This window comes from Hyperolius riggenbachi, chromosome 3 (assembly GCF_040937935.1).
Source record: "Hyperolius riggenbachi isolate aHypRig1 chromosome 3, aHypRig1.pri, whole genome shotgun sequence".
NCBI classification, from domain to species: Eukaryota; Metazoa; Chordata; class Amphibia; order Anura; family Hyperoliidae; genus Hyperolius; species Hyperolius riggenbachi.
The window spans coordinates 332,168,528-332,195,941 of NC_090648.1; the positions used below are offsets into that span (position 1 = coordinate 332,168,528).

The 27,414-nt window shown below is 41.4% G+C and overlaps 1 protein-coding gene across 5 annotated transcripts in view; it reads right to left on the minus strand.

Moving 5' to 3' along the window:
- PTPRQ (protein tyrosine phosphatase receptor type Q) overlaps positions 1-27,414 on the minus strand; it is a 356,602-nt gene that overhangs the window by 39,466 nt on the left and 289,722 nt on the right. For 4 of the 5 annotated variants that reach the window (XM_068276870.1, XM_068276873.1, XM_068276874.1 and 1 more), the window contains 4 exons: positions 25,134-25,207; positions 20,297-20,396; positions 17,700-17,828; positions 7,221-7,265 (listed from right to left, as the gene is read on the minus strand). In XM_068276870.1, coding sequence (XP_068132971.1) covers positions 7,221-7,265; positions 17,700-17,828; positions 20,297-20,396; positions 25,134-25,207 — 348 coding nt within the window. The remainder of the gene's footprint in view (positions 1-7,220; positions 7,266-17,699; positions 17,829-20,296; positions 20,397-25,133; positions 25,208-27,414) is intronic. The other variant, XM_068276872.1, reaches the window with a different exon arrangement.

Here is a 27,414-nt window from a genome sequence, read left to right on the forward strand (position 1 = left end):
TAATTAACCCGACAGGAAAACACCAGCTCCCGACGATAAAAATCTCCCGGGTGCGTCGTATCACAAGGCATCGAAATGCAGTGTCGGGTGTGAAAGGTAAAATGAAAGTCTATGGACTTTCATTTTACCTTGGTTAACGCAAAATATCAACTTTGCGTTGAAATGCAGAAAAAGGGCTCTAGTGTGAAAGAGCCCTAAAGCACAGACCTAAGCTGTGTCATTGTTTTTCAGACAGCAGATGCATTGCTATTAGACAAACAGAATGGCATGCACTAAACACTATGGGCTTGATTCACTAAGACAAATAGCATTCCTTATCAAAGTTAGCACGCCTTATCATTATCAGGGTAGCATAGCGAGCACTACGAACCCGCAGGGGCTCAGGGCAGGACGAGTGGAGCTCTTGTCATTGCCAATTAGCAGGCATAAGTTCGCTATGCTACTCTGATAAGGTATGTTAACTTTGATAAGGTGTGTTAACTTTGATAAGGCGTGCTACTTGCCTTAGTGAATCAAGCCCTATAACACTAAATTTAAACTTTACATTTATAGCCTAAGCTACAGATAATAACACACCTTTGCCTAGGCAGGTGGGACATTCAACTTGATTGCTTTGCTGCTGTGATAGATTGATGTGGTCAGTTGTAGTTCAGTAGATCGGTAGTTCATTAAAATGAATGGACAGTCTGCATCTAAAGACTGATCCAGCACAAAAACGACCTCACCTTCCAATCTAACTGTGACAGCCTGGAAATATTAAAGCCTGTCTTCTCAAGGAAGATGTTTTGGCTACCCTGCCTTAGTGCCTCATATAGGGATAGGTTCGAAAGAAAAAAACAAAACTGTTGTTAAAGGTTTTGTTTGAGCGTTAAATGTATGATCATAATTATTTTAATGCCATCGGTGGGGGGCCGCCGAGCTGGAGGGGGTAGCGGGCAGGAAGGGGGTATTGGGCACAGCGGTGGGGAGGGGGGTCGGACCCCCCCATCTCGCCTGGGTCCCCCTATCTGCACCCCTCTCCAGCTTTTAGCCGATACTGGTAAGAGGCAGCGGACGGTGACGACTCACCTCTTCCACGTTCCAGCGTGCGTTCCACTGTCGTCACTTCCTGCAATGCCGTCCACTTACAATACAGTGGGCGGCATTGCAGGAAGTGATGACAGTAGAACGCACGCTGGAACGCGGAAGAGGTGAGTCGTTCCCACCCGCTGCCTCTTACACTGGACTCACCTCTAGCGGCTAAAAGCTGGAGGGGGACCGCAGATAGGGGGACCTGGGCGAGGGAGGGGGGGTCCGACCCCCCTCCCCACCGCTGTGCCCAATACCCCCTTCCTGCCTACTACCCCTTTCAGCTCGGCGGCCCCCCACACCCATGGGCAGGCGGGTGCCGCCTGAGGCATTTGTTTCACCCCGCCTAATGGGCGGACCGACCCTGTCTAGAAGTGATAATTACCAGCTTAGCACTAATAAAAAGCTAATAAAGCAGTTCAAGGAGGGCCCTTACTGGGCCTCTCTGGTCCAGGCGCCCTGGTGTAGTCGCTACTCGCTACCTCTGAATCCACTATTGCTAAGCCACTGCTTCTAGATTTTGAACTTGAAGCTGAAACTATCATAATAACACATCCTCCAACACATCCTTATGCATCCTTATGCATTTGAGTTGAGGCAGTCAGATCTAAGGACCCGTTGACATTGGAAAAGCGCAAAATGCTAGTGCTTAGCACTAGCGTTTTGCTTTAGTGATTTTAACGCAATTAGCGTGGTAAAATCACTGGACTCTTCCTCAATTCAGAGCGATCGCGATCAGCGCTTTATTAAGCACTGTACCGCGATCGCTCCAGGATTGCGGCAAGAAATGCCGCATTTATCGCGTTTTGCAATTGCCTCGAATCACAAAACGCCCACGATCGGCGCCTATCGCAGCAGTGAGATGGCTGCTGTAATGGCATAATAGCACTAGCATTTTAGCGATTAGCAGGAAGCACCCATTAATCGCTCAGATGTGAACCTTATACTTATACTTCTTATCTTATCTACTACTTACAAGCACCCTTAATATGAGGTCATTTGAGGAGATTGAAAAGTGAACAATTAGTATATGCATCTTTTGGAGCTGGATTTTATATTTCATTGTCAGGTTGACTACCTGCATGATGTGACAAATTTTCTTAAAACAATTCTCTACAGTCCATATTTCTGTGCAGTACGCACATAACTGCTAATGGATTGCTGTCTTAGTTTCTTTCATATATAATTCGACATCCTACACCCTGTCTAAGTAACCTTTACCTCCATACTCATAGACTAACAAATGTGTCTGCAGTGGGAAAATTGCTTTACTTCTATGTCAGCCATAAAAATCTGATTTATGGATGCATGTGGCCAAATACTACATTTTGCTAGCTTAAAGTATATCAGGCTTTTTATATTTAAAATACTATGAATTTGTTTTAACTCTGGATATCCTTTGCCTGGTATACGGTTTCATGTCTGGGTTTTTTTAGTCTAGAAAAGGCCGTATTCCGCTCGTATTACAATTCACACATCCACGGGAAAGCCCTCTATTTCTGGTGCCAGCACTGATGAATGTTACAGAGTCATATAAAAGAGAAAATTGATTACAAACTGAGATCACTCAAATGGTATATGAACTCCAAGGGAGGTAGACTTGATCTGGCATCATGTGGATGTTTGATATGGAGGATTTTTAGCATTTGATAATTTATTGCACATAATGTTACAGCGGGAAACTAAAGCATTTTGCAAGATGCAGGTCAGAAGGTCACACAATGACCACACTCACCGGTAGATCTATCTACCAGCACATGCTCCTGCGCCTCCTGGTCAGCCAAAATCATCTATTATCCTCACCATTTATGGAACAAACTAAGGAGTAGTTTGCCCTCCATGTAGATTAAGCCTCCACTACTCAATAACTGGTCTAGCTTTGCAACCTGAGGTAGGTGGAGACATTCCCTAAGCACACAACTGGAGAAGTGTGTGTGTGTGTGTGTGTGTGTGTGTGTGTGTGTGTGTGTGTGTGTGTGTGTGTGTGTGTGTGTGTGTGTGTGTGTGTGTGTGTGTGTGTGTGTGTGTGTGTGTGTGTGTGTGTGTGTGTGTGTTGCTTGTGTACAAGTGGATGGAGATAGCTGCAATTGGTAAATTCTAACTTCAACTCTATTCCGATGGCATGATCCATATTCTCAAGGGATTACCAACTTCTCAACTTCTGACCATTCCATACCAACTATAGATGGCAATCTTAGTCACCTTTCTGATTAAATTGCAATTTGCAAATCCCCTGAAGAGGATACTGTCCCCTATCCAATTAACGTTTTCTCTCCTTGTCAATAAAATACCCCTTTAATCACCAGAATGCAAGAAAATACTCAAAATAGTTTTGATATTACTTTTTCTCCTATTTTTGTTTTTTTTTGGTTATTTTTTCAAAGTGCTGAAAACATTTTTTTAAAGAGGAGATGAAAAAAATGATCTCCTTTGTGAAAACTCAGGAAAAAATGTTAATTGGCTAAGTTTACAACTTCTGCTTAACTGTAGTAACCACTACTGGCATGTAGTTCAGGGTTACTGCTGATCAGTAGCACTACTATTTACCAAATTACTGATCACTCAACAGAACTACTAGCTGCCATGCAGATCATCCACTACTGCTAAAGCTATAACCAAGTAGTAATGCTGTATTCTCCAAGAGTGGATATTTCAGTTTTTGGTACATTCTAGCAAGCTACACCACATACTGACATACTGACTCTTTTCTATCCTTTGGGATTTAAACCACAAGATTCCTTAAATTCTGTAGATGTGTTTAAAATGACTCATCAAACGTAAATGAGAGGAAAAGACTTAATTTCATGTAAAACAGCATTTACAGCACAATCTCGAATGTAGTGTTTTGTGACTGGGCATTATGTTGGGCACAGTACAACAGAATAGTCATAGTAGTCACTTGCACCTTGTAGTGCACTATATAGTGCACCCATGTGTCATCTAGTAACGCTACACAAGACAAGACAAGACAAATAACATTTATATCGCGCTTTTCTCCTGGCGGACTCAAAGCGCCAGAGCTGCAGCCACAAGGACTCGCTCTATAGGCAGGAGCAGTGTTAGGGAGACTTGCCTAAGGTCTCCTACTGAATAGGTGCTTGCTTACTGAACAGGCAGAGACAAGATTCGAACCCTGGTCTCCCATGTCAGAGGCAGAGCCCTTAACCATTACACTTTCCTGCCACCACACAAGAACACAAGAACACAAGAACACAGCTTTACTTTTAAGTATTGGTAAAATTCCAAGACCTAAATGTACTGAATTGAAGTTGCTTGAATGTAGTACATAATATAAATGGATTTATATACTGACAGTGGTTAAATGCACAGAGGTGCTTGGTTTTGAACCAGACCTATTATAGTTGCTCCGATATTTGCCTGATGAAGCAGGATAGCACCTACAAATGCATTGCGTTGTGAAGTACTCAAAGCAAGATAATTGTTGATGAAAATCAACAGAATAATTTACTGATTGGGGAGGTAAGTTCACCACTACCTCCCTTCTTAAACGGTTTTTAACAATACTTGTATTGGCGCCTCTGTTCAAACTATCACCTTATAGTGGTTTAATGTAGTTTTAACGGTTTTTAACAATACTTGTATTGACGCCTCTGTTCAAACTATCACCTTATAGTGGTTTAATGTAGTTCATGATATAAATGGATTTATATGCTGACAGTGGTTTGAGAAAATACCTACATGCTTCCTTCCAAAATAATCATACCGCCAGGGAGGGTAAATGCTTCTTTACTTACTGAGGAAAAACACTCACCAGCTCACAAATTCTCCTTGAGAAAAATTAGCTAAAGTTATTATTTGACTGTGTCACCTCTCAGCAGCTGCAGTTAAATTTTTCTGATAACAGAAGACCAATCTTTGGTACCTACATCTAAAAGTGCAATGAGGTAAAACGGGCACAAGATATTGCCTACAGTAGAATATTGGTAATTTTAACCCAAATTCCACTTGTTATTGATAGTTGAATATCGTTAGTTTTACCAATACTCTTCTATCGTTTATCTTATCCTATTCTCACACTAACCTTCCCTGCATCTTTGCCTAACGCTAACCTACCCCCTACCTATACCCAACACTAACTTTTAACCATCAGTGCCTAACACTAACCTTTCCCTTTACCTACACCTAACACTGCCGCTATCAAACGCTGCTAACTAGTGTCCCTTACGCTATTATATTTGCTATCCCCGCCACAGAGGAGCTCAGCTACACAAGTAGGAAGACTCCACCAACTTCCCCGCAATTCTCTACACAATCTACTGGACCGGCAGCCCACCTCTCACCTCCTCCGCTCACGGCAGTCACCTGATACACATCAGCTGACCTCCAAACCGCTGATGTACTCCTGCTGACACGACACTTCTCAGAACCGGAATCCCTGGGAGCGTTCATCTCTACATGTTTACTATTAATTGTGCAAGAGCCGTGGTCGATTATACTGAGATGCTGCTTGTAGATTCTAGCATTGGTGGGTGTTCACAATTATGTATCCCCCTAGGAGCTCAAAACGTAACACAACAATGAATTGATGGTAAACTATGCCAAATGCATCGCCGGCAGAGGGCCATCTGAACCAACCCTTATAAGTAAGCAAAAAAAAAAAGTCCTTTCATCACACTACTGTAAAGAAAATGATCAGGAATTTAGACAAGGGCTCTGGAGCAGCAGTGAGTATAAGGCAACAAACAACTTTCTAATGACAAACTACCACCTTGTTAGCTGGATATCTATTTCCTTATTTTTAAACACTGCTGAAATTATAGAGAGACCTGTACATCCTGCTGGCTGGATGTTTTAATAAACATTATCTGCTGAAAGATGTTTCCTGGCTGTGCTATTGATAATGAGATGATAGTGATCCCTCTGAACATGCCTGATACTGAGCACTGCCAACCATACAACAAACACAGATGTCCAATATGTACATCTAGAACAGAATAATGAAAATAGAGCCAAATAAAAGGTTTTTTTATAAAAAAATAAAAAAAAATAATGTGGTAACAACCACATAATGCTATCGGATATTTGCGTCTTCTTAGGGTCCTTTTCCACTGAAAATTGCAAGTCCAAAATGCACTGGGGTGTGATTGCAATTTCCTTGTTTCATACCACATGCAATATTATGTGATTTTGGTTTAATCTTTAATTTCCAACAATTTATTAACAAAAAATAAAGTTATTTTAAAGTGGAAAAAAGTTGCATAGCATTGCGTATAGTATGCAATTTTCTTGCACTCCCATCAGGTATTGACTTAAATGCAAATGCAGGAAAAGCGCAGCAAAGTAAATTGGGGTTGAATTGCATTCAGTGGGAAAAGGTCCTTATTTGAGTGGACGTTGTGGCTTATTGCAAAAGTGATAGCATAGTCAAGGAAAGGTCTGCAATTTAGAATGTAGCTGTTGTTTTCCCACACCACAAAAATATTACATGGATATTTCTGGGGGACAAGTGGTTATAACTCTCAGCTTGCAGCACTACAGTGCCAGGCTCATATCTAAGCAATGACACTACTACCTGCATGGAGTTTGTATGTTCTTCCTGTGTTTGTCCCCCCCTCCCCCCCAAAAAAGAAAAAAAACACACACACTAGCAAGTGCATTGGCTTAATTCAAAACTCAACCACTACAATCGGGACCTTAGACTGTGGTATATGCAAATTATGAGGACCTTCAAGGAGTAGTAAGTAATATATAAAAGCATAATAACATTTTGTGAAATTCTGATTTCATATTTTATAAACATGATATTGTCTTACTACTGCAATGATAAAACACTCCACATACTAAACACACTACATATCTCTTCTGAAGGATGATACATTGTCAGACCACATCATTTAGTAAATGCACATGGCAGTTAACACAAAACTCTAAATGTAGAAATGAGACATAGTATATGGTTAATCATCACCTGTGAAGCAGATATACAGTACAGTTTGTAGCCCAATTTGAATTCTTATTTATCAGCATGGCGTAATTTTATAGCATATGGTAGTGGTCTTTTTAACCATATACTACCAACAAGAAAGACTTGCGTTCCCATCTAGGCAGCAGCTGTTATTACTCGATGGGAATACAAGACTATTTGTTCATTGTGGACATAAGAGCACACAACCAATCCATTATTGACTTACTGAATGACATATATGTCCTTGCGTCTAAAGAAAAAGGATGAATATCTGGAAGTAAAGATTCATTAACAATTACAAAAAGCACTGGTTTTATAATAACGGATAGTCAAATGCATTTATGTTTTCACATACATGTGTTATTGTATGTTTGTGAAATCCAAGTAAATCAAATTTCTTGAATGTAAAACTTTCTTTTATTGAAGCCAAATTCCAGTCAAACCTTTTTTGTTAGTTTAGTACAGAATGGGAATGGGTTATACATATTGTCAGGCTATTTCTACTGCCTCTTTCCCAATGTGGAGATTTCCCATTATGTCTCATCTAGAGGACTAGTATGAATGTTTGAACATGGCATAATGTATTCAGAACACCCAAATACTCCCTAACACCATACTTCAGCACCATTTCAGTACCGAACAAATGGAGAGGTCAAAAGGAATTCACTATTTGCACTTTACGGTCCGTTTCATGTGACTTTGATGCTTCCTCCTTCCAAAGGTGGAAGGAGAAAATCTTTGTATGGGGCCGTCAGATCTAGGCACTCTTGAACACTGCCCGTCCATATCGATATGAGTTGACTGGACAATTTACATATCCATGCAATGTACACTGTGAATAGTCGATGGGCACTGAGACAAGTCAGAGGGTGAAGATACAAAGTACACACATCAACTACCACCTGGTCCCCCTCCGCACTAGGGCCCCATATAAGTTGCTATGGCTGCTATGGCTATTGCTAAGCCAAACTTGAACATCAACACTACATAGGACATTCATCCTGATTCAGGGCATTCCTATGAAACCTGGAGGCCCTGAGAAGACACTCCTCCGTTATTGTGCTTTCTATTGTAAAGATTTTCCCTATTTTTTTTGCAGAACAGGAAGCGGGAAAAATTCTCCAAGACGAAGGACACAGGTATTAAAACCATTTCAAAAATGTGTTCTAATGCTTTCCTTTACTGTCCAAACTAACATAAATGGTTTGGGTGGTCTTTAGGTTGTTGCATGTGTGTGAGCATGTTCATGTAATTATTCTGTCAGCACGACTAGGAGATTAAAAAAACATGTTACAGTATCTTAATGTTTCTTAAAAACAAAAAACAAACTAGTCTCTTATTATTTCTTATAAGAATTTATTGAAACTGTAATAGCAATGAAAACAGCAGGACATTACTAGTCACTGTAGAAGGTGCTTTCCTGGCACTTCAGTGGTGCAGGATTTATTTTGGAAGAAGTGGGCAGAACTTAGCATGTTGTGTTTTTGCTTTGGTTAACAAACTCACAAGAATGCAAGAATTTCATCACAAACATTAAACATGGAATACGTTTCACTCTACCCTGTTACCAAATAACCCTCATCCAGCATTTAACAGTAAATGAATGTTTGTCCTCTGACGAACACTACTATATTCCATGAACGCTAACTTACCCAAATCCTCATGTTTAATACGGGCCTAAAATCGGCATAAACACAGAAGACATTTGCTTGTGAGTACTCAAAGGGAACCTGAAGTGAGGGGCATATGATGGCTGGGCGAATTTATTTCCTTTTAAACAATATCACTTGCATGACAGTTTAGTGGATCTCTTTGGCTGCAGTAGTGTCCAAGTCACACTCCTGAAACAAGCATGTGGCTAATTCAGTCATACTTCAGTCAAAAACCTCTGATCTGCATGCTTGTTGTTCAGGGGCTATGGCTTTAAGTATTACAGGCAGATGATTATTAGCAGGACAGCCATACAGTTTGCATTGTTTAAAAGGAACTAAATATGTCAGCCTCCATGTACTTTTCATCTCAGGTTTCTTGTAAGGTGACAGTTATAAGTTTTTCATTTACATATTTCAGATTTATTTGGTGATTTGATTTATCCTTTGTAACTATCAGGTCAAGTAAGGACCCAGCTTTATTGCAAAGATTAGCAGGAATCAGAGTTGAGTGATTGAGTTATCTATTGCTTATTGTGTTTGATGTATCCAAGAAAAATACTTCTGTGGAAAATTAATGTGATCACAGTAGGAATGGCCCTGCTTAGGAGAACTCATGTCAAGCATGTGATCAGTTTGATCAGCTGATAGATGTATAAGGTTCTGATTTGCTGGTCCTGATCATGTGTTAAACCAGGTAGTCCTGCAAATCAGGACCTTACAAATCTATCAGCTGATCAAACTGATCACATGCGTCTCCACGAGCTCTCCTAATCAGGGCCATCCCTATATTACAGTGGTAAGTGATGGGAGAAAATACCCACAATGTCATGAAAAATTAAATATATTTTTCATTGACTCAAAATAAACATCAATTTCCACTTATTCTGCCCCACAAATTGGTTCATTTATGGGTTATGTCACTAATGAGATCCCCGAGACACAATAACACCTTAAGCTACATACACACGGGGGACAATTGTCCCCCGTTGCATGCGTGCCTGCCGGCGACAGCTGTCCACACGTCTCGCCAGAAAGGCAGAGACGCGGCGGAAGCTGTTTGTGAATGGAACATCCCCCGGCCGGATGCTCCATTCACTCGCGTAGGTCTCCTGTAGCTAGCCTGCGTACTCACGCGGGACCAGGGCCGGGACAAGGTCAGACACCAACAGAGGCTGAGCTGCCCAAGTGCGCCCCCCCCCCCCAAAAAAAAAAAAACACGTGAAGTTTGACTTGAGACACCCCCCATTCTTCCTTGCCAGCCGGATAATGCATGACCATAATGGTGCATTTAGAATACCTGCTTTGGAAGGGGAAGGCAGAGAGAGTGTGTAGATGGTGGTGCCTCTCATAGCCCTGACTCCTTCCTGGCTGAGGAATACAGCAGACGCTGAGAGGGACGTTAAGGAGGAGGAGGCGGGACTCACCCAGACAGCTACCAGCCAGCATCAATGCAGTAAAGAGGCCCTGTAGTGACATATAGCAGGATGCAGTAAAGAGGCCCTGTAGTGACATATAGCAGAATGCAGTAATGAGGTCCTGTAGTGACATATAGCAGGATGCAGTAAAGAGGCCCTGTACTGATATAGCAGAATGCATTTAAGAGGGCCTGTAGTGACATATAGCAGAATGCAGTAAAGAGGCCCTGTAGTGACATATAGCAGAATGCAGTAATGAGGCCCTGTAGTGACATTCATATAGCAGAATGCAGTAAAGAGGCCAAGTAGTGACATATAGCAGAATGCAGTAAAGAGGCCCTGTAGTGACATATAGCAGAATGCAGTAATGAGGTCCTGTAGTGACATATAGCAGAATGCAGTAATGAGGTCCTGTAGTGACATATAGCAGAATGCAGTAAAGAGGTCCTGTAGTGAAATATAGCAGAATGCAGTAAAGAGGCCGAGTAGTGACATATAGCAGAATGCAGTGAATAGGCCCAGTAGTGACATATAGCAGAATGCAGTAATGAGGTCCTGTAGTGACATATAGCAGAATGCAGTAGAGAGGCCCTGTAGTGACATATAGCAGAATGCAGTAAAGAGGCCCTGTAGTGACATATAGCAGAATGCAGTAAAGAGGCCGAGTAGTGACATATAGCAGAATGCAGTAAAGAGGCCCTGTAGTGACATATAGCAGAATGCAGTAAAGAGGCCCTGTAGTGACATATAGCAGAATGCAGTAAAGAGGCCCTGTAGTGACATATAGCAGGATGCAGTAGAGGCCCTGTAGTGACATATAGCAGAATGCAGTAAAGAGGCCCTGTAGTGACATATAGCAGGATGCAGTAAAGAGGCCCTGTAGTGAGATAAAGCAGAATGCAGTAAACAGGCCCTGAAGTGACCTATAGTAGAAAGCAGTAAAGAGGCCCTGTAGTGACATAAAGCAGAATGCAGTAAAGAGGCCCTATAGTGACATAAAGCAGAATGCAGTAAAGAGGCCCTGTAGTGACATAAAGCAGAATGCAGTAAAGAGGCCCTGTAGTGACATAAAGCAGAATGCAGTAAAGAAGCCCTATAGTGACATAAAGCAGAATGCAGTAAAGAGGCCCTGTGGTGACATAAAGCAGAATGCAGTAAAGAGGCCCTGTAGTGACATATAGCAGAATGCAGTAAAGAGGCCCTATAGTGACATATAGCAGAGTACAGTAAAGAGGCCCTGCAGTGACATAAAGCAGAATGCAGTAAAGAGGCCCTGTAGTGACATATAGAAGAATGCTGTAAAGAGGCCCTGTAGTGACATATAGCATAATGCAGTAAAGAGGCCCCATAGTGACATATAGCAGAATGCAGTAAAGAGGCCCTGTAGTGACATATAGCAGAATGCAGTAAAGAGGCCCTGCAATGACATAAAGCAAAGTGCAATAAAGAGGCCCTGTAGTGACATAAAGCAGACTGCATTAAGAGGCCCTGTGGTGACATATAGCAGAATGCAGTAAAGAGGCCCTGTAATGACATAAAGCAAAGTGCAGTAAAGAGGCCCTGTAGTGACATAAAGCAGAATGCATTAAGAGGCCCTGTGGTGACATATAGCAGAATGCGGTAGAGGTTACATTGTATGTTCCTCTTGCATAGCCAGCCCACCCCTCTCCCCACACACGCTATGTCTGTGTTCCAACAACCTGCTCCCATCTACTTACATTATTGATGGCTTCCAGCAGTGCTCGTCACTACCGCGCATCCCCCGGCTCTCTATTCCTGATGTGATGTCCGCACCTTGCGCCTCCTGGTACTCGATGCCCGCCGGCTCTCTGTCCCTGCTGTAAGACTTTTGATTAGCGGCAAGAGGGGAGACAGACAGAACACACGATTCCCGCCGGTACGCTTCAAACGCAGGAAGTGGCTAATGACGTCACTTCCGCATGTGACGCGACGGGAGGATTATTTGCGTACTTGTCTCTCCTCTTGCCGCTAATCTAAAGTTTGACAGCAGGGGCAGGCAGAGAGCGGCGGGCGGGGGCGCTGGAGACCGGAAGCATTGGGCATGGGAGGCACAAGATGCGGAAATGGAGAACAGCATGGCCCCCATGGAAAGGAAGGGGGGGCGCGGGGGACCGGTGGCATAGAGGAACAAGCAGCACAAGATGCGAAGGTGGCGGGCAGCATTGGGGCAGGCATGCCCCCCTCTAGATCCGCCACTGCTGCCTGCCTGCCTGCCTGAAGTCCGCTCTGCAACTCTCCGGCCGCTTAAAAAGATTATAACATTTCCGGCGGCGGCTGGAGAGTGTGGGGGGGCGGTACTGGCCATCACCACGGCAACGCAAACGGAGGTAAAATTAGTAGCGAAACGGGCGCCGGCCAGGCACAGCTAACGAAAAATGCGCCCATCAATCAGCTCACTGACCACCGCCCCGAGGCTGTAGCCTTGCCAGCCTATGTGTCGGCCCGGCTCTGCGCGGGACTAGCGACAGTTCCGGCGAAGTTGCGGCGAAAGCTGTAGCCGGGGATTGAACATGTCAATCACCTGGCGACAGCTCGGCGACGGTTCGGGGCGCGCGCGCGTCATACACACGGGCGACCTGTCGCCGCAACACGCACGTGCCAGGTGGTTGCGGCGATGGCCGTACCCCGTGTGTATGGGCCTTTAGACTGGCCAATAATGGGACCAGAATTAAAACATACAGCTGGTCACCACCGCCACACGGCCCTGACTGCTCTCCGGTTTATAATGCAATACTGTACAGTCATTCAGCGATATATGGTAGCCAGGAAGCAGGGGCTGCTGTGCTTATGCTGTATATGCTGTATATGAGCATGGCCTTTGCCCTGAAATGTATTGTGTGCAATAAAAAAAATCTGCAGAAAACAGCTGCCTTTGTGAACATTTCAGTGAATTTGAAATAATATGGTGTTGTTCACACCATGGGCTTGATTCAGTAAAGTTTGATAATTGCTATCACAGCAGTTATAATGCGATCTGCCGCCCACAAAGGTTTGCGCAAGAACAGCGTTACTTTGCGTGATAAGCAAAGGTTTTGCGCGTGATCATGGGTGCTTTTCACGTGAATAACTGCTGATCACGGGCAGCTCGCATGATAACTGCTGTGATAGCAGTTATCACGCTTTAGTGAATGAAGCCCTATATGTGTTGCTGACTGCTTTTCAGCAGCATGTAAGGCTTGTGATCCACAAGGAGAATAGGTAAGTCATGTTTTCTAATGTACCTAGTTCACTTTTGTGTGTTGCAGTAGTACAGAATTTCCTAATGGACTGATGCCTAGATTTGTGTGCGTTGTGCTCAGCAACGTATTGCCATAGAAGTCAATGAGTACGTTTAAAAATCACATTGCGCAACTCACGTTACCAGTAAATTTTGAACGTTTCTTTTCTGTCAAAAAATGCATGCTATAAAAAAAAATCGCATATGCCTTTTTAATGCGCTTTTCATGGCATATAGCATGAACGGGGCTTAAATCCATTTAGAAAACCACAAGCCAACACTTAAAGGACAACTGTAATGAGAAGGATATGGAGGAGGCTGCCATATTTATTTCCTTTTAGACAATGCCAGTTGCCTGACTATTCTGCTGATCCTCTGCCTCTAATACTATTAGCTAATATAGATGAACAAGCATGCAACAGATCAGGTGTTTCTGACATTGTCAGATCTGACAAGATTATCTACATGATTGTTTCTGGTGTTATTCAGACACTACTGCAACCAAGTAGACTAGCAGGGCTCCCAGACAACTGGCATTGTTTAAAAGGAAATAAATATAGCAGCCTCCTTATCCCTCTAGTTACAGTTGTCCTTTAAACCTGCCACCTATTGCTTATATTAGCTAATTATGAAAATATTGGATTTACTGTTTCACAATGACCTGCACCAAAGGTCAAATTAATTATGAGAAATAAAGAAGAAAAAAAATCACCATTTATTCCTTTTATGAAAGGTAATCATGGACAAATAGGAAACTAACCATTTAAAACATACTGCTCACATTTATTGTATTTGAACTGGATTTAGGCCTGGTGCACACCAAAGGAGTTTTTCTGAGCGTTTTGAGTTTTTAAATCTGCTGCTAAGGTTATCCTATGTGTCTGTGCACGCTGGAGCAATGAGGTTTTGTAAAAAAAAAACCCTCATAGCATTACATTGGGAAGAGCTTTTGAAACCTCTAAAAGCTCTTCCCAATGTAATGCTATGGGGATTTTTACAAAACCTCATTGCTCCAGTGTGCACAGACACAGGATAACATTAGTAGCAGATTTAAAAACTCAAAACGCTCAGAAAAACTCCTCTGGTGTGCCCCAGGCCTTAGAGTGGCACAGAGGGATGTAATGCACAAATAAAAGAACAATTCATAATTTTTTGTAGGATTTTGAAACGTGCTCATTAACCTCAAGGCATACAGAGGTGCAGAAAGTAAATGTGTCTAATTCAATCAACAGAAATGTAAAAATCTTAGTATCAGTATGGTAAGACTTGCTAGTCTGGATACAAGGCTAGATATTTGCTGCTATTATGTCAGCTCTAAGCAAGGTATGATCTTGTTTAACAGATCTGCACTGGAAATGACTTAACAGCCCACCAAGTTCTTTGTCTCCTAAGTGTGTGCTGTGTCATTCCTCAACATTAACCCCGCTTAGTCAGATCTATTAGAAGTCAATGATTCAGCACCTTGGGGCACTGGGGGTGACCTTTCCAATAGGTGGTCATGAAGCAGGACTAATATGTAAAGTTGAAAGTTCTTGAAAAACATTTATTGTGTCACTTAATACTTTTTAAAGCTAAAGGCAAGAGTCAACCTTTTACTAGCGTCATCTTAGAGGTTCCTAACATGCAATATTTATAGGACACAAACGCATTGTGTGTTGTAGCATCAGCTATTCACATTAGTTGGCATGTTAGTCTGTACATGGAATTAAAGTTTATCAAAATTGTATCATTAGAGGTGTTCCACTACACCTGAAGACATTTCCATATGAAAGGAAGGATATTCTATGTAGAGCATCATATAGATATTCTTTAGCTCATCTATTGCTTTCTGTTTGGCATGTTTGCATGCTTCTCTTGCACTATTGTACTTTCTGGATCATCAAATCGATCTAGGACTACTTTATTTATTCCTGATAGATGATTTTCCATCTTTGGTGTTGGGGTGAAGGTTCACATTTTGTATATCATTGTATGATTTTAATTGTTTATATATACATCTATTTTAGATATCTACTGTTATTTATAGCCTAAGGAAGAGTCAGGCTAGACTCTAGACAAGCTGGCATTGTTGCCAAAAAATATAGTACTATACAAAAGTTCCTGATAAGCCTATTATACATGTCACATGATTCCTTGCTTCTTTAAGTTGAATGCACATGTAATTGTTAAAAAATTGTTTGGCTCTTTTCATTCTTGATGTAAATTTATTTACTGAACAAGCGATATTTATGTTTGTTGAAGACTTGCATTAAAGAGAACCCGAGGTGGGTTTCTGCAATCAATATTAGGACACAGAGGCACATTGTGCATACTATCACCAGCCTCTGTGTCCTTATAGTGTACCCCCACTCTCACCCCGTGCTCTGCTGTCTCCTCTTATAAAATCCGCCACGCTAGCAACACACAGATTGTCGCTAGTTGGCTGTTTACAGTCAGGCTGCCACTCGCCTCCTGTATATCGCGGCTCCCCGCCTGTGTCCCTTCCCTTCTCGCCTCTGCAAGCGGATTGGAGGAAGCTTACAGAGGCTGGGAGGGAAGGGACGCAGGCAAGGAGCTGTGCTATATAGGAGGCAGGGGAGCGGCGGGGGGGGGGGAGACAGCCTGCTCTGTGTGTGTCGCTAGCCTGGTGGTTTTTATAAGGGGAGACAGCAGAGCACGGGGTGAGAGTGGGGGCACACTGTAAGGACACAGAGGCTGGTGATAGTATGCACAATGTGCCTCTGTGTCCTAATATTGATTGCAGAAACCCACCTCGGGTTCTCTTTAATACATTAAAAAATAAATAAATAAAAATAGCTTTTTGCTGAAATACTATCTGGTTTCTTGAATTTTTCTATATAGAATACAGACAGTCACTTACTTACAAATGACTTAAAGGGATACTGTAGGGGGGTCAGGGGAAAATGAGCTGAACTTACCCGGGGCTTCTAATGGTCCCCTGCAGACATCCTGTGCCCGCGCAGCCGCTCACCGATGCTCCGGCCCCGCCTCCGGTTCACTTTTGGAATTTCTGACTTTAAAGTCAGAAAACCACTGCGCCTGCGTTGCCGTGTCCTCGATCCCGCTGATGTCATCAAGAGCGCACAGTGCAGGCCCAGTATGGTCTGTGCCTGTGCAGTACACTCCTGGTGAGGTCAGCGGGAGTGAGGACACGGCAACGCAGGCGCAGTGGTTTTCTGAGTTTAAAGTCAGAAATTCCAGAAGTGAACCGGAGGCGGGGCCGGAGCATTGGGGAGTGGCTGCGCCAACACAGGATGTCTGCGGGGGACCATTAGAAGCCCCGGGTAAGTTTAGCTCATTTTCCCCCGACCCCCCTACAGTATCCCTTTAAGTTACAATGTTTCAGAGATACAAGTTAAATTGTCTTCATGTACAATAAACGTAATACTGTTGTATTATTTATTTTTGCTGCTAAATGTCACAGCATTGTTGTAACTGTTATAATTAGTTTCAAACACTTTAAAGCACATACAAAACAACCAAAAGGAAAGTTTCTATTATATGCCAAAATCCAAAGTTATCTGAAAGTAAATATTTCAAAATGTATAACACAGGGCTCAACTTGCAAACAAATTCAGCTTACAAGCAATCTCCCGATACAGAACCTGTTTGTAAGTAGGGGACTGCCTGTATCCTTTTCATTTGAAGTTTACAAGAAATAAGAGCCATAATAAAAAATGTCTACATTCAAAATGATTACATTTGATTTTAGAGGAGAGTGATAGGAGTTCACTGTAGCAGCTCTCATGTGAAATGCGCCTGGAAGTTTTAGCCAATGACTCTCCTCACTGTGTTCTGATACTGCATGTCTAAATTGGTAGTATGTCACTGACATCAGGCTGTATAAGCAGCAGTGGATCATCCACAAGGCAAACCTAGGCAGGTGACCATTAGCGGTGGCAAAAAACCGCTATCTTGCCTAGGGCCTCATTTCTTCTTAATCATGTTTCTGGTGCATAGTATAGCAGATCACTTATGCAAGTAGATGTACCGATCACAGCATTATAATCATAAGGCCCTTGAAGCCCTTTTATCCAACATGAATTAATGTTTCCGGGTGAGGGTTTTCAGATTTAGTAGCATGTAGTCACTGAGTCTACATAGCTGCTGCCTATAAATCCAACGGAACAGTATAAAGCCATACTTTAATTAAATAGACACTTGTGCTGAGGTAAAGAAGTTCAATATTTGTCAAAGGAAAAAAAAAGATGAAGGAAAGAGGGGGATACCTCAGAATTGTAAATTTAAGTGTCTGAAAGGCACAGGTCAGCCTTTGAAAGAGGATATCAGTGACCTGTGTAAATAAGAGCAGGACAAACACTTCCAAACAAGTAAAGGTTATAGTGGGGTCATGGCTGGTGACCTTTTGGACTACTGTTTTGTCAAATGAGTATGCTTACCGGGTTAATCTCTCATCCTTAAGCTCCAAGTCTGCCACTGTGATGAACTGGTCAAGATTGAATTTTGTGTCAATTATTTCAGCATCTCTCGGAGAATATGTACCACCTTCTTTTTGTTTCTGTCGAATTCTGGAGAAAAAAAAAGAAAAAGCTTGTGAGCTTGCTTTCCTCAGTTACACAGTATTTCCTTAAAGGGAACCCAAGGTTAGAGGGATATGGAGGCTGACATGCTTATTCCTTTTAACTAATGCATATTGCCTGGCTGCCTTACTGAACCTCTGTCTCCAATACTTTAAAGCGGATCCGAGATGAAAAACTAAATATAACAAGTAACTTGTCTATATATCTTATCTAAAGTTTAGATAGTTTACACAGCAAATCTATCTGCAAACAGCTTTAATAGAATATGATTATTTCTTCCTGTGATACAATGACAGCAGACATGTTGTTTGTAAACATTACACAGAGGCAGGCTTATCTGCATCTTGAGCAAAAAAACCTAATCCCCCCCTCCTCCTCCTCCCATCTGCCTCTGAAATCTCTGGCTAGTAATACCTCCCCCTCCTCCTGCCCAGGCTGAGCTCCCATGAGCCCTTGCTACTGTCTGAAAGTGCCTTGGCTCTCTGAAAACCTGTGGGAGTGGCTTTTTTAGTTTATAGGGAATTAGAGTATTAAAACAAAAACTAAAAAGTATTTGGCTTAAGGAATGCCCTGTAAACAATAGGAAAGGAACACAATTATGCAATGTGAAAAAGTTCATTTCGGATCCAATTTAAGCCATAGACCTTGAACAAGCATGCAGAGCAGATGTCTGACACACCTGACAAGATTAGCTGCATGCTTGTTTCAGGTGCGTAGTTTAGACCCTACTGACCAGAAAGAACAGCAGGACCACCAGGAAACTTTGTTTAAAAGGAAATAAATATGGTAGTTTCCATAGGTCTCACACCTTGGGTTCCTTTTAAAAAGCACTGTAAGGACCCATTCATAGCCGTATTGTGTTCTGCATGGCTACTGCCCCCGTTGGTGTGTGGTGCAGTGCTGTTCCATTCCACGCAGGTGAATGAGGCATTGCACCAACAGGATCTTTCTATGATGTTGCACTGCCCTGTGTAAAAATTACTGTTCAAGTAAAGGAAAATACTGTGCATTAGTGGTACGGAGGCCGTGCACAGCAATGTGTACTGCTCTGCATTGTAGCCAATGTTACCAAGCTCTTAATGTGGATTTATTATAGCTGTGTTTTACTCACATGAGTGTAATGCTAGCAGTATTTCTTGATATTTAAAGCATATCTCAAGTGACTATAACATTGTTATGGTAAAGATACCCCTGTATAGAAGATGTAATATACTTACTGGCAGAAGTAGCCTTTCTTTTTTTTTCTCATAAACATAGAGGAGGAAACCTTACTGTTAAGCTCTAAGTAAACCTATCTGTAACAGCAATTGCCAGTTTGCCACCACCTAGATGCATTGCCATCCTCTGCTCCTCTTTTCCCACATAGTACTGTAACCTTGCCCACCTTCACACCATGAAGTGTTGCAAAACGAGGTAGGAGGGGACTTATGAAGCTCTGTGGGCCAATCAACAGTGGTGGTCGATGACAGTGCTTTTTGATCAAGCTTCAGGTTTGACAGACAGGTTTACCTGGACGATAAGAAGCGAACATACTAATGATGACAGAGGAAAGGTTACTTGTACTTTTTCCCCTTCCCTCTCCATAGGAACGTGTGTGTCAACTGGCTGAGCCATATGTGCATGTCATTTCAATGCCTGGAGCACATTGTTAGCTGATAATCTCTCCCTCTTAATATCCATGAATCGATCTCTGTGAAAATGTTGGCTTAAGGCCCATACCTACTATGTGATTTTTCCCCAAAAATTTTTGACAACTGGCAATTTTTTGAGCAATTGTTCCTGTGATCTCATGACGTGGGTACAGGTGCACAATTACACGAACACTGTTTGGTGAAACGCGGCGATAACGACCATCATGGCAGATTGGATTTTAAAGACTCCCGACGACTCCCGCACAAAGTTCCACAATTGTTTGAACTCTCATTCCTGCCCATCGTATGCCATCGCCATGCATATACCCACAGGTAGGAAGATGGATTGGGGAACGCTCGTCGACGTGGGTCGTCACTGGGATCCGTCTTCCTGCCTTGTGAGGTGAGTATTCAGCTTAGTGTATTCACTGGTTCATGCATAGTCCTTGCTTTGCTTCTGTCTCAGCCACTTTTACGCAATTTGATGAAGAATTTGACGCAGAAGATGGTTGCATAATTATTGCAAGATGGTTGCATAATTATTTTGTAAGAAGCTGCAGTTGGTTACATTTAGTAAAGAAAGTTAAGTGGACTTAGCACTAGTAGCACTGCAAAGTTTTCTGTATTGAATTAGTTCACTGGCTGATTTGTAGCATATTTTACATGCATATGAAGGAGCTACTTTTTGCCACCTATTGCAGCCATTAGTCATACACACTTTCCTGCATTTTTGTTCATATAGGCTTTTCAGGTCTTTCAAAAAAGTTCCATTGGGCTTTATAATGAAACCCTTTCATTAGCGAGTGAATCACATGCTAAACATACCTTGCAAAAGCGTAGATGGCAGCCACAAGAAGGATAACAGAAAGGACACACAGGGTAACAGATAAAATGATTTCAACAGCTCTCTCTGACAGCCCATCAGCTATAAAAGATGAACATTAAAGAAAAAAGTTATTTCACATTCTATGCATGCTATTTATCAGATCAAGAGACATGAAAAACAAATGCTTAGCGTCAATGGCTCCCCCTTGTAATAGATTACAACTCATATAGGTTGCTAAGACATTTCTAGGTCAGAAATCACCCAAAATCATTACTGATTCTGTAAAATGTCCAGTTTATTGTCTTTTTAAAATCCAAGCATGTGATTACAGCCACAAAGCCTTGAGTTCACTTATTCCTTGTTCAACTCTTGTGATAAAACCCAAGTGGGAGATGCAAACCATTACCACTTAAAGTGGTCTGAAACTCTGACATAACATTCAATAAAAACGTGTTTTCCTACTTAGTTTTACTCATACAGTTATCATATTTGCTTTTGTGCATAAGTAATATTGTCTGTTTACAAATAACAAGTTTCCAAAGTGTAGTTTATCCTCCCCTGAAACCTGCCATTGCATTTTATTCAAACAGTTTTTTATTACAGTATTTATTAACATCTTTGAATTAGCTGTTCTGAGCTGTTTGTGTGTGAAGCACAGAGAGCTTCACAGAGAGCTCCTTTTCACTTGTTACACTGTGTTTACACACATGTATCAACATTGGAATGTAAACAAAGATACTGTTATCTCCAGTTTGGATGCGGATTTGAAGCTGAATAGCAAGACAAAGTGCTTTGTTTAACCATTTTAGTGATGTTCTGCTAACAAAAAAATTCTGGGATAGTAGCTTTCAAGCTGTGATGAATCTTTTAGAGCAAAGTTGAAATGCTGACTTTCAGACTACTTTAAGAGCAGATGATTTTCAATAAATCTAGACCATATTTGTAATAAAACTTATATTCTGTGATTATCTGGAGATTCATTAAAGGAGTTGCGAGATGAAGATAGCATATACAGATTCACTTATCTGGGTCTTCTTCCAGACCCTAGAAAACTCTCTGGTCCCTTGCCACAAAGTCTCCAGCAGTCAGGCTCATAATGATCACTAACCCAGCCAGGTTGGCATCTTTCTGCACGAATACATGTTCCGCCAGCGATCTCGGTCCTGTTGTCCAGCGGTGGGAGCACAAATGTGGTCGGCTTGCACGCACCTGCACATGTACAGAAAGACGCCAACCCTGCTGATCATTACAAGTTTGACTGCGGGAGACTGGAGGAGGACCGGACTGTGGCGAGAGACCAGAGAGTCTTCTAGGGGCTGGAAGAAGCCCCAGGTAAGTAAATCTGCATATGTTATCTTTACCTCACAACTCCTTTAAATTAGGCTCTATGTGAGAAATCATGCTGCCATTAGAACACAAAATGTATGACCATTTTGTGTTCTAATCTAGTTTTGATTGTACACAAAAAGGTAAAACAATTAAATTGAATTTTCCATTAAATTGAATTTTCCATCAAAAACCAATCATGAAAATAGAGATCTCACACAACTATACTTGAGGGTGTATTCAGTAAAGTGCAATAATGAGAATAACGTGCGTAACGTCTTACACACGATGAGTAGACTATAATGCATTGCATGATATGTATTGATTTAGGCGCTACTCATTGTAATATTTTACGCATGTTATTCTGTTTAGTGTAGTTTAGGAATGATCAATGAGATGCAAATACGTACGAGTTTACGCAAATGTATGTAAATTTTATGCAAATATATGCAGCTTGAAATTGGACCAATTAATTTAAACCTGGGTGGGACTTAATTGGTCCATTTTCAAGCTGAACATATTTGCATACAAATTTACATATATTCGCATAAACTCTGAAGTACTGTATTTGCATGTAATTGATCATCCCTAGTGAATACACTTATGTGAAGCCGCATCTACACACGTAGATGCGGCCGCGATGCTCCTTATCAATCGAGCTGCTGATGCGGCTCGATTGATAAGATCCAACAGGACGGATCTTGCTTCCGCCGATTCCCTGCTCGCTCCCCGCGAGGGGACAATGGCAGGGAATCGAGCGGAAGATAAGCGGCGCTGGCAGGGGCGAGCGGGGACGAGCGGGGAATCGTATGTGGTGCACGCGCGGCGAGCGGGGACGCAGCGGGCATGCGCGGGTGCGCGGAAGAGGCGATCCGGCGGCTAATCGAGCCACCGGATCACAGCCTCATCTACGCGTGTAGATGAGGCTTTAAGAATAGACATGATCCTGTACTGGAAATCACTGCATGAGCTCAGGTTCTAAAAGAAACTGTATGTGAACAGGGATTATCGTTACATCCTTAAATACATGTTAAATCCCTACAATGCTATAAGGAAACCTTATGCAAACATGATTCAGAAACACCCTCCTCTTCTCTGGGCCTGAGCTCATTCTAGATGGGCTGAGGTGAAGTGAAAAACTGTCCTGTGATCAGATGAGTAGTCAATGTGAAATTCTTTCTGTAAATTATTACTCTTGTGTACTGATGGCTAAAAAACAGTTGGATTTCAGGCTTGTTATTAAGTGTTCAAATGCCAGCATTTGTGATGGTGTGGGGTTGCATTAGTGTACATGGTATGCACAGCTTGCACATGGTGACACCATTAACATTGTACTATGCATACAGATTCTGAAGCAGTATATTCTGCCAACCAGATTATTTCTTTTTTAAGAAAGGTCTTGTTTATTTCAGCAGGATAATGCTCGACTGCATTCTACACTTATTACAGGTAACAGAGTTTAACCCGCACGCCCTTGGTATATGCCAACCAAATATTGGTGTGCTCAAGCCAAATTTGTGTGGTGATTGACAGCACCCCCTTTTTAAATTCCTAGAGTCTATGAAAAGGCTGGGATTTCCCAAATAATAGGTGTTTATTGATGCAGACACAAAGCTAATGTTTTGGGACAACGCAGGTTTATTTCTCAGGGAAAAACCGGTCATTCAATGACATCGATGGGAAATCTGTCTGGGCAGCGCAGCAAGCCTATACACTCACCAGCAAGCCATGTGCCCAGCCCAGTGGCTGCTGAATATGCAGCAACTACTGGACTAGGCACATGGCTTGCTGGTCATTGTATAGGTGTGCCCAGACAGATGTCCCATTGATGTAATTGACAGACCCGTTTTTCCCTGAGGAAGGGACTTGCGTTGTCCCAAAACATTGGCTTTTTGTCTGCATCAATAAACACCTATTATTTGGGAAGTGCCAGCCTTTTCATATAATCTGCCCTTATTACAGCATGGCTCTGTATTAAAAGAATCTAGGTGCCAAATTAGGCTGCTTGTAGTTCACACCTGTCATCCACTGAGACCTACAATTGTGGAACAGTTTAAACATTTTCTAGAGTTCCAACTTAAAAAAAAAAATAGGAATGTAAAGAAATAATGAATTGGTCAATTTAATAAATAGAACACCATTAAAGCACATGCAAAACAAACCCGAATAAGCTGATATACAGTATTATAGTGAATTAACAGATCAGCTTGCTAGATAAACAGCTGGTCAGTGAGGCCAACAAAAGTTTCAAACAGTGAGTCTCATTTGTACTTGGTTATAATATTTTATGAATTCTTTCCTTATGTTTTTGTTAGGGAATTCTGCATTAAAGGGGCAAAAGTCTGTTAATATTAATCCCATTTACAAGTGAAATGGTGGTAAAGCACCTAATGAATACAACATTGCTATGCATTCCTTTACTGGCAATGAGAATTAAAAACCTGTTACAATACCACTAAAATGTCTTTGATGTATTTAAAGCTTCTGTAAAACGTGCTTGAAGTGCACAGGATCTGTCTCTAGAGTATCATACAGTATTAACACAGCATAATACTACAGATTTACAGTCTTCATAATGATTCAATTAATGTGTCTTATTTGACCTAATTCTTTTCCCCATGAAGCATTCTGTATGTATAATTGTATTCATAAAATAAAGTTGAGTTAACGGTTTTGGGCCAAATATACAGTATATAAAAAAAATCAATCACAACATAATATATTCATCTTATTAATGACTTTTGCAATATGATGCAATAGGATGCTCAATATGCAATATTTTTTTTAAGTATAAACGCCAGCACCAGCTCTGGAAAAGCCAATCAGATTGCACAAAGACTGCAACATTAGCATCAACAAATTCTGCAGTCAGCATTCATGTGACCATGTAGTAGTAGAAAGTAAAGATGAAGCTTCTATGAGTGAATTCATAATATGAGACATATTCTGTGGAAAATGAGCAAAAAGATACTTTGGGAATAAATAGTTTAAAAAAAATAAAAATGTGGATTCAGCAATATGATCACTTAGACTCTTCACCCCAGGATAGCCCACATCTACTACCAGTACTTGGATCAAAGGACAGTAGTCTAGGTCTAAGAATGGCATACATTATGTCCATACATTCGACCTCTTGAGTTCCCTCTCCTATAAGATTACTAATACAATATTACTGATATTAGCCATTAGTTATGCCACTATCTGTTGATCATTTAGCTTAAAATTTGTGTTGAATAATTACATGCCAGCTAAATGAGAAGCACCTAGAAGCTTCTATTAGCTAGTTAGCTAGTGGGATCTAAATTTCCATAGTTATTGGAAATGTGCATGTTAGGAGAACATTTCTCTTGAATCAAAAAAAAGATATGCACAGCAGATTTCTAAGGACACATCTAGATACTCCAGAAACAAGGATGTCTTTTATTTTCAATAAATATAATCTATATCTTCTATTTATAATGTACACAAAGTGATACAGATGTTCAATGACAGCGTTGTTTATTTCCTTACCTAATGTTTTTATAGCCTCAGAATATTCAGAGTCTGTGTATTGTCCTTTGGTATTTGTAGCACGGAATTTAAACCTACAAGGAAAAAAATAGCCGCATTAATGCTTACAAGAAAAAAAGCATTGAGTTATTTTTAATTATAGACATGTTTCACTGAGTGAATAGTTTCATTCTGGCATGGTTATAATGTACTAGTACTAAATAATCATTCTTGTTTACTTTGAGACATAAAGCAGATTATGCTAAAGCCTGGTACATACAACCAATTTTGATTAGCCATTTTTACCACCTCCATGTAGTATGAGAGCCAACAGATATAAAATACTATCTATGAACAGAATGTGTAGGCAAGCTCTCCTACTAATAGGAAGTAGTAAAATTGGGCACTCAAAATTGGATGTGTTAACGCACCCTTATTACACATCTTAACCTTCATCATAGCAGCTTGCCTTTTGGAGGAATATTAGGCAAAAATACCCAACTGTAGTCTTGCAGGGCAGATAAAGGGTGTGGATTGAACATGCGAATCCCAGTGATTTCTGTATGTAATTCCACTGGCTCTCAAGTGACAACAGAAGGAGTTTAACTATTTGACATTCCTGGACGTGAAGCTCACGTCCAGGAAGCCATGTGCGCTCCTGCGCGTTCCCGCGGCCGATCGCGCGCGTGGACGCGTGCTCCCAGCCCGCGGTTTGTTAGCCAGCGAATCAGTGAATCAGGCATCGGTGCCCGATCACTGATTCCTCTCACCCGCAGAAAAAGCGACAGCTTCTCTCGGAAGCTACGCTTTTTCTGCTTCCTATGTTCCCCTACGTCGCTCTAAGCGTACGTGTTACGCTTAGAGTGACCTCACTGTAAACAAACTCATGGCTGCCATCTTGTGGCCAAAAAGTAAACTACAGCTAAATGTTAAATAAAAATAAAAATACACATATTTACAAAAAAAAATACAATTTCAATCCCACCCTCCCAAAAATACCCACATAAAATGTTTAAATAAAAAAAAACAAAAAAACATTACAATTAAAAAAAAACACAAATATTTACCTAAGGGTCTAAACTTTTTAAATATCTATGTAAAGATGAAATATTTCAATTTTTTTTTATTATAAGCTTGTAAATAGTGATGAATGCAAAACGGAAAAAATGCACTTTTATTTCCAAATAAAATATTGTCGCCATACATTATGATAGAGACATAATTTAAACTGTGTAATAACCGAGACAAATGGGCATATACAATACGTGAGTTTTAATTATGGAGGCATGTATTATTTTAAAACTATAATTGCCGAAAAGTGAGAAATAATGATTTTTTTCCGTTTTTTTCTTATTCTTCCTTTTAAAATGCATTTACTGTAAAGTGGCTCTTAGTAAAATGTACCCCCAAAGAAAGCCTAATTGGTGGCGGAAAAAACAAGATATAGATCAGTTCATTGTGATAAGTAGTAATAAAGTTATAGGCTAATGAATGGGAGGTGAACATAGCTCGGATGCATAAAATGTAAAACGACTGAATGCGAACTGGTTAATCACAATCACTAAAGCTATGTACTCCTTGTAGGCCACCGTTGCTTGAAATGAGCTTTTGTGATTGTTCCAGGTGACAGTTTTGTAGCAATCTGCTTACAGTCACACTTGTTGGACTATGCTAAGTGGCATGTTCTGGATTGGAAAGGATAAACCACGGATTAAGTATTTTTCCTCTTTTGTTTCTTGCCTACTACCCAGGGGTGCAGCAATAGGGGGTGTAAAGGTTGCGACCGCATTGGGGCCCTTGGGCCAGAGGGGCCCCACAGGGCCCTCCCTGAACTGCAGTATTAGCTCTCTATTCGTCCTGTGCTCATAATAATCATTTCTATAGATACTTTGAATAGTGGTATTCATTAACAAACTGCTCCCCATCCTCTTCTTGCACCTCTGACACTGTAGTTGCCATTGGCAGGTTTTGGTGCGCCGTATCAATTGTTATGTATAGAGTGCTTGGGGGGCCCTAATGTAAAACTTGCATCGGGGCCCACAGCTCCTAAGCTACGCCATTGCTACTGCCCATTGATTTGCTTGAATTAATTATTATCTTTTTTGGTCCATCTGGCTCAGTTGTAAACCTTGCAAATACAGAATTGACTTTGTATTTTATCTCTTGGTACTGGCCGGGTAGTGGGTGGAATGCATATTTGCATAAATGTCCTCTAGGTCTCCTCTGTTCAGTTCTGAAATTCCTACGACAGGAGCTCCACTATGCATGCGTGGTACTGTCTGAATGCTCTCTGTGATTGCAG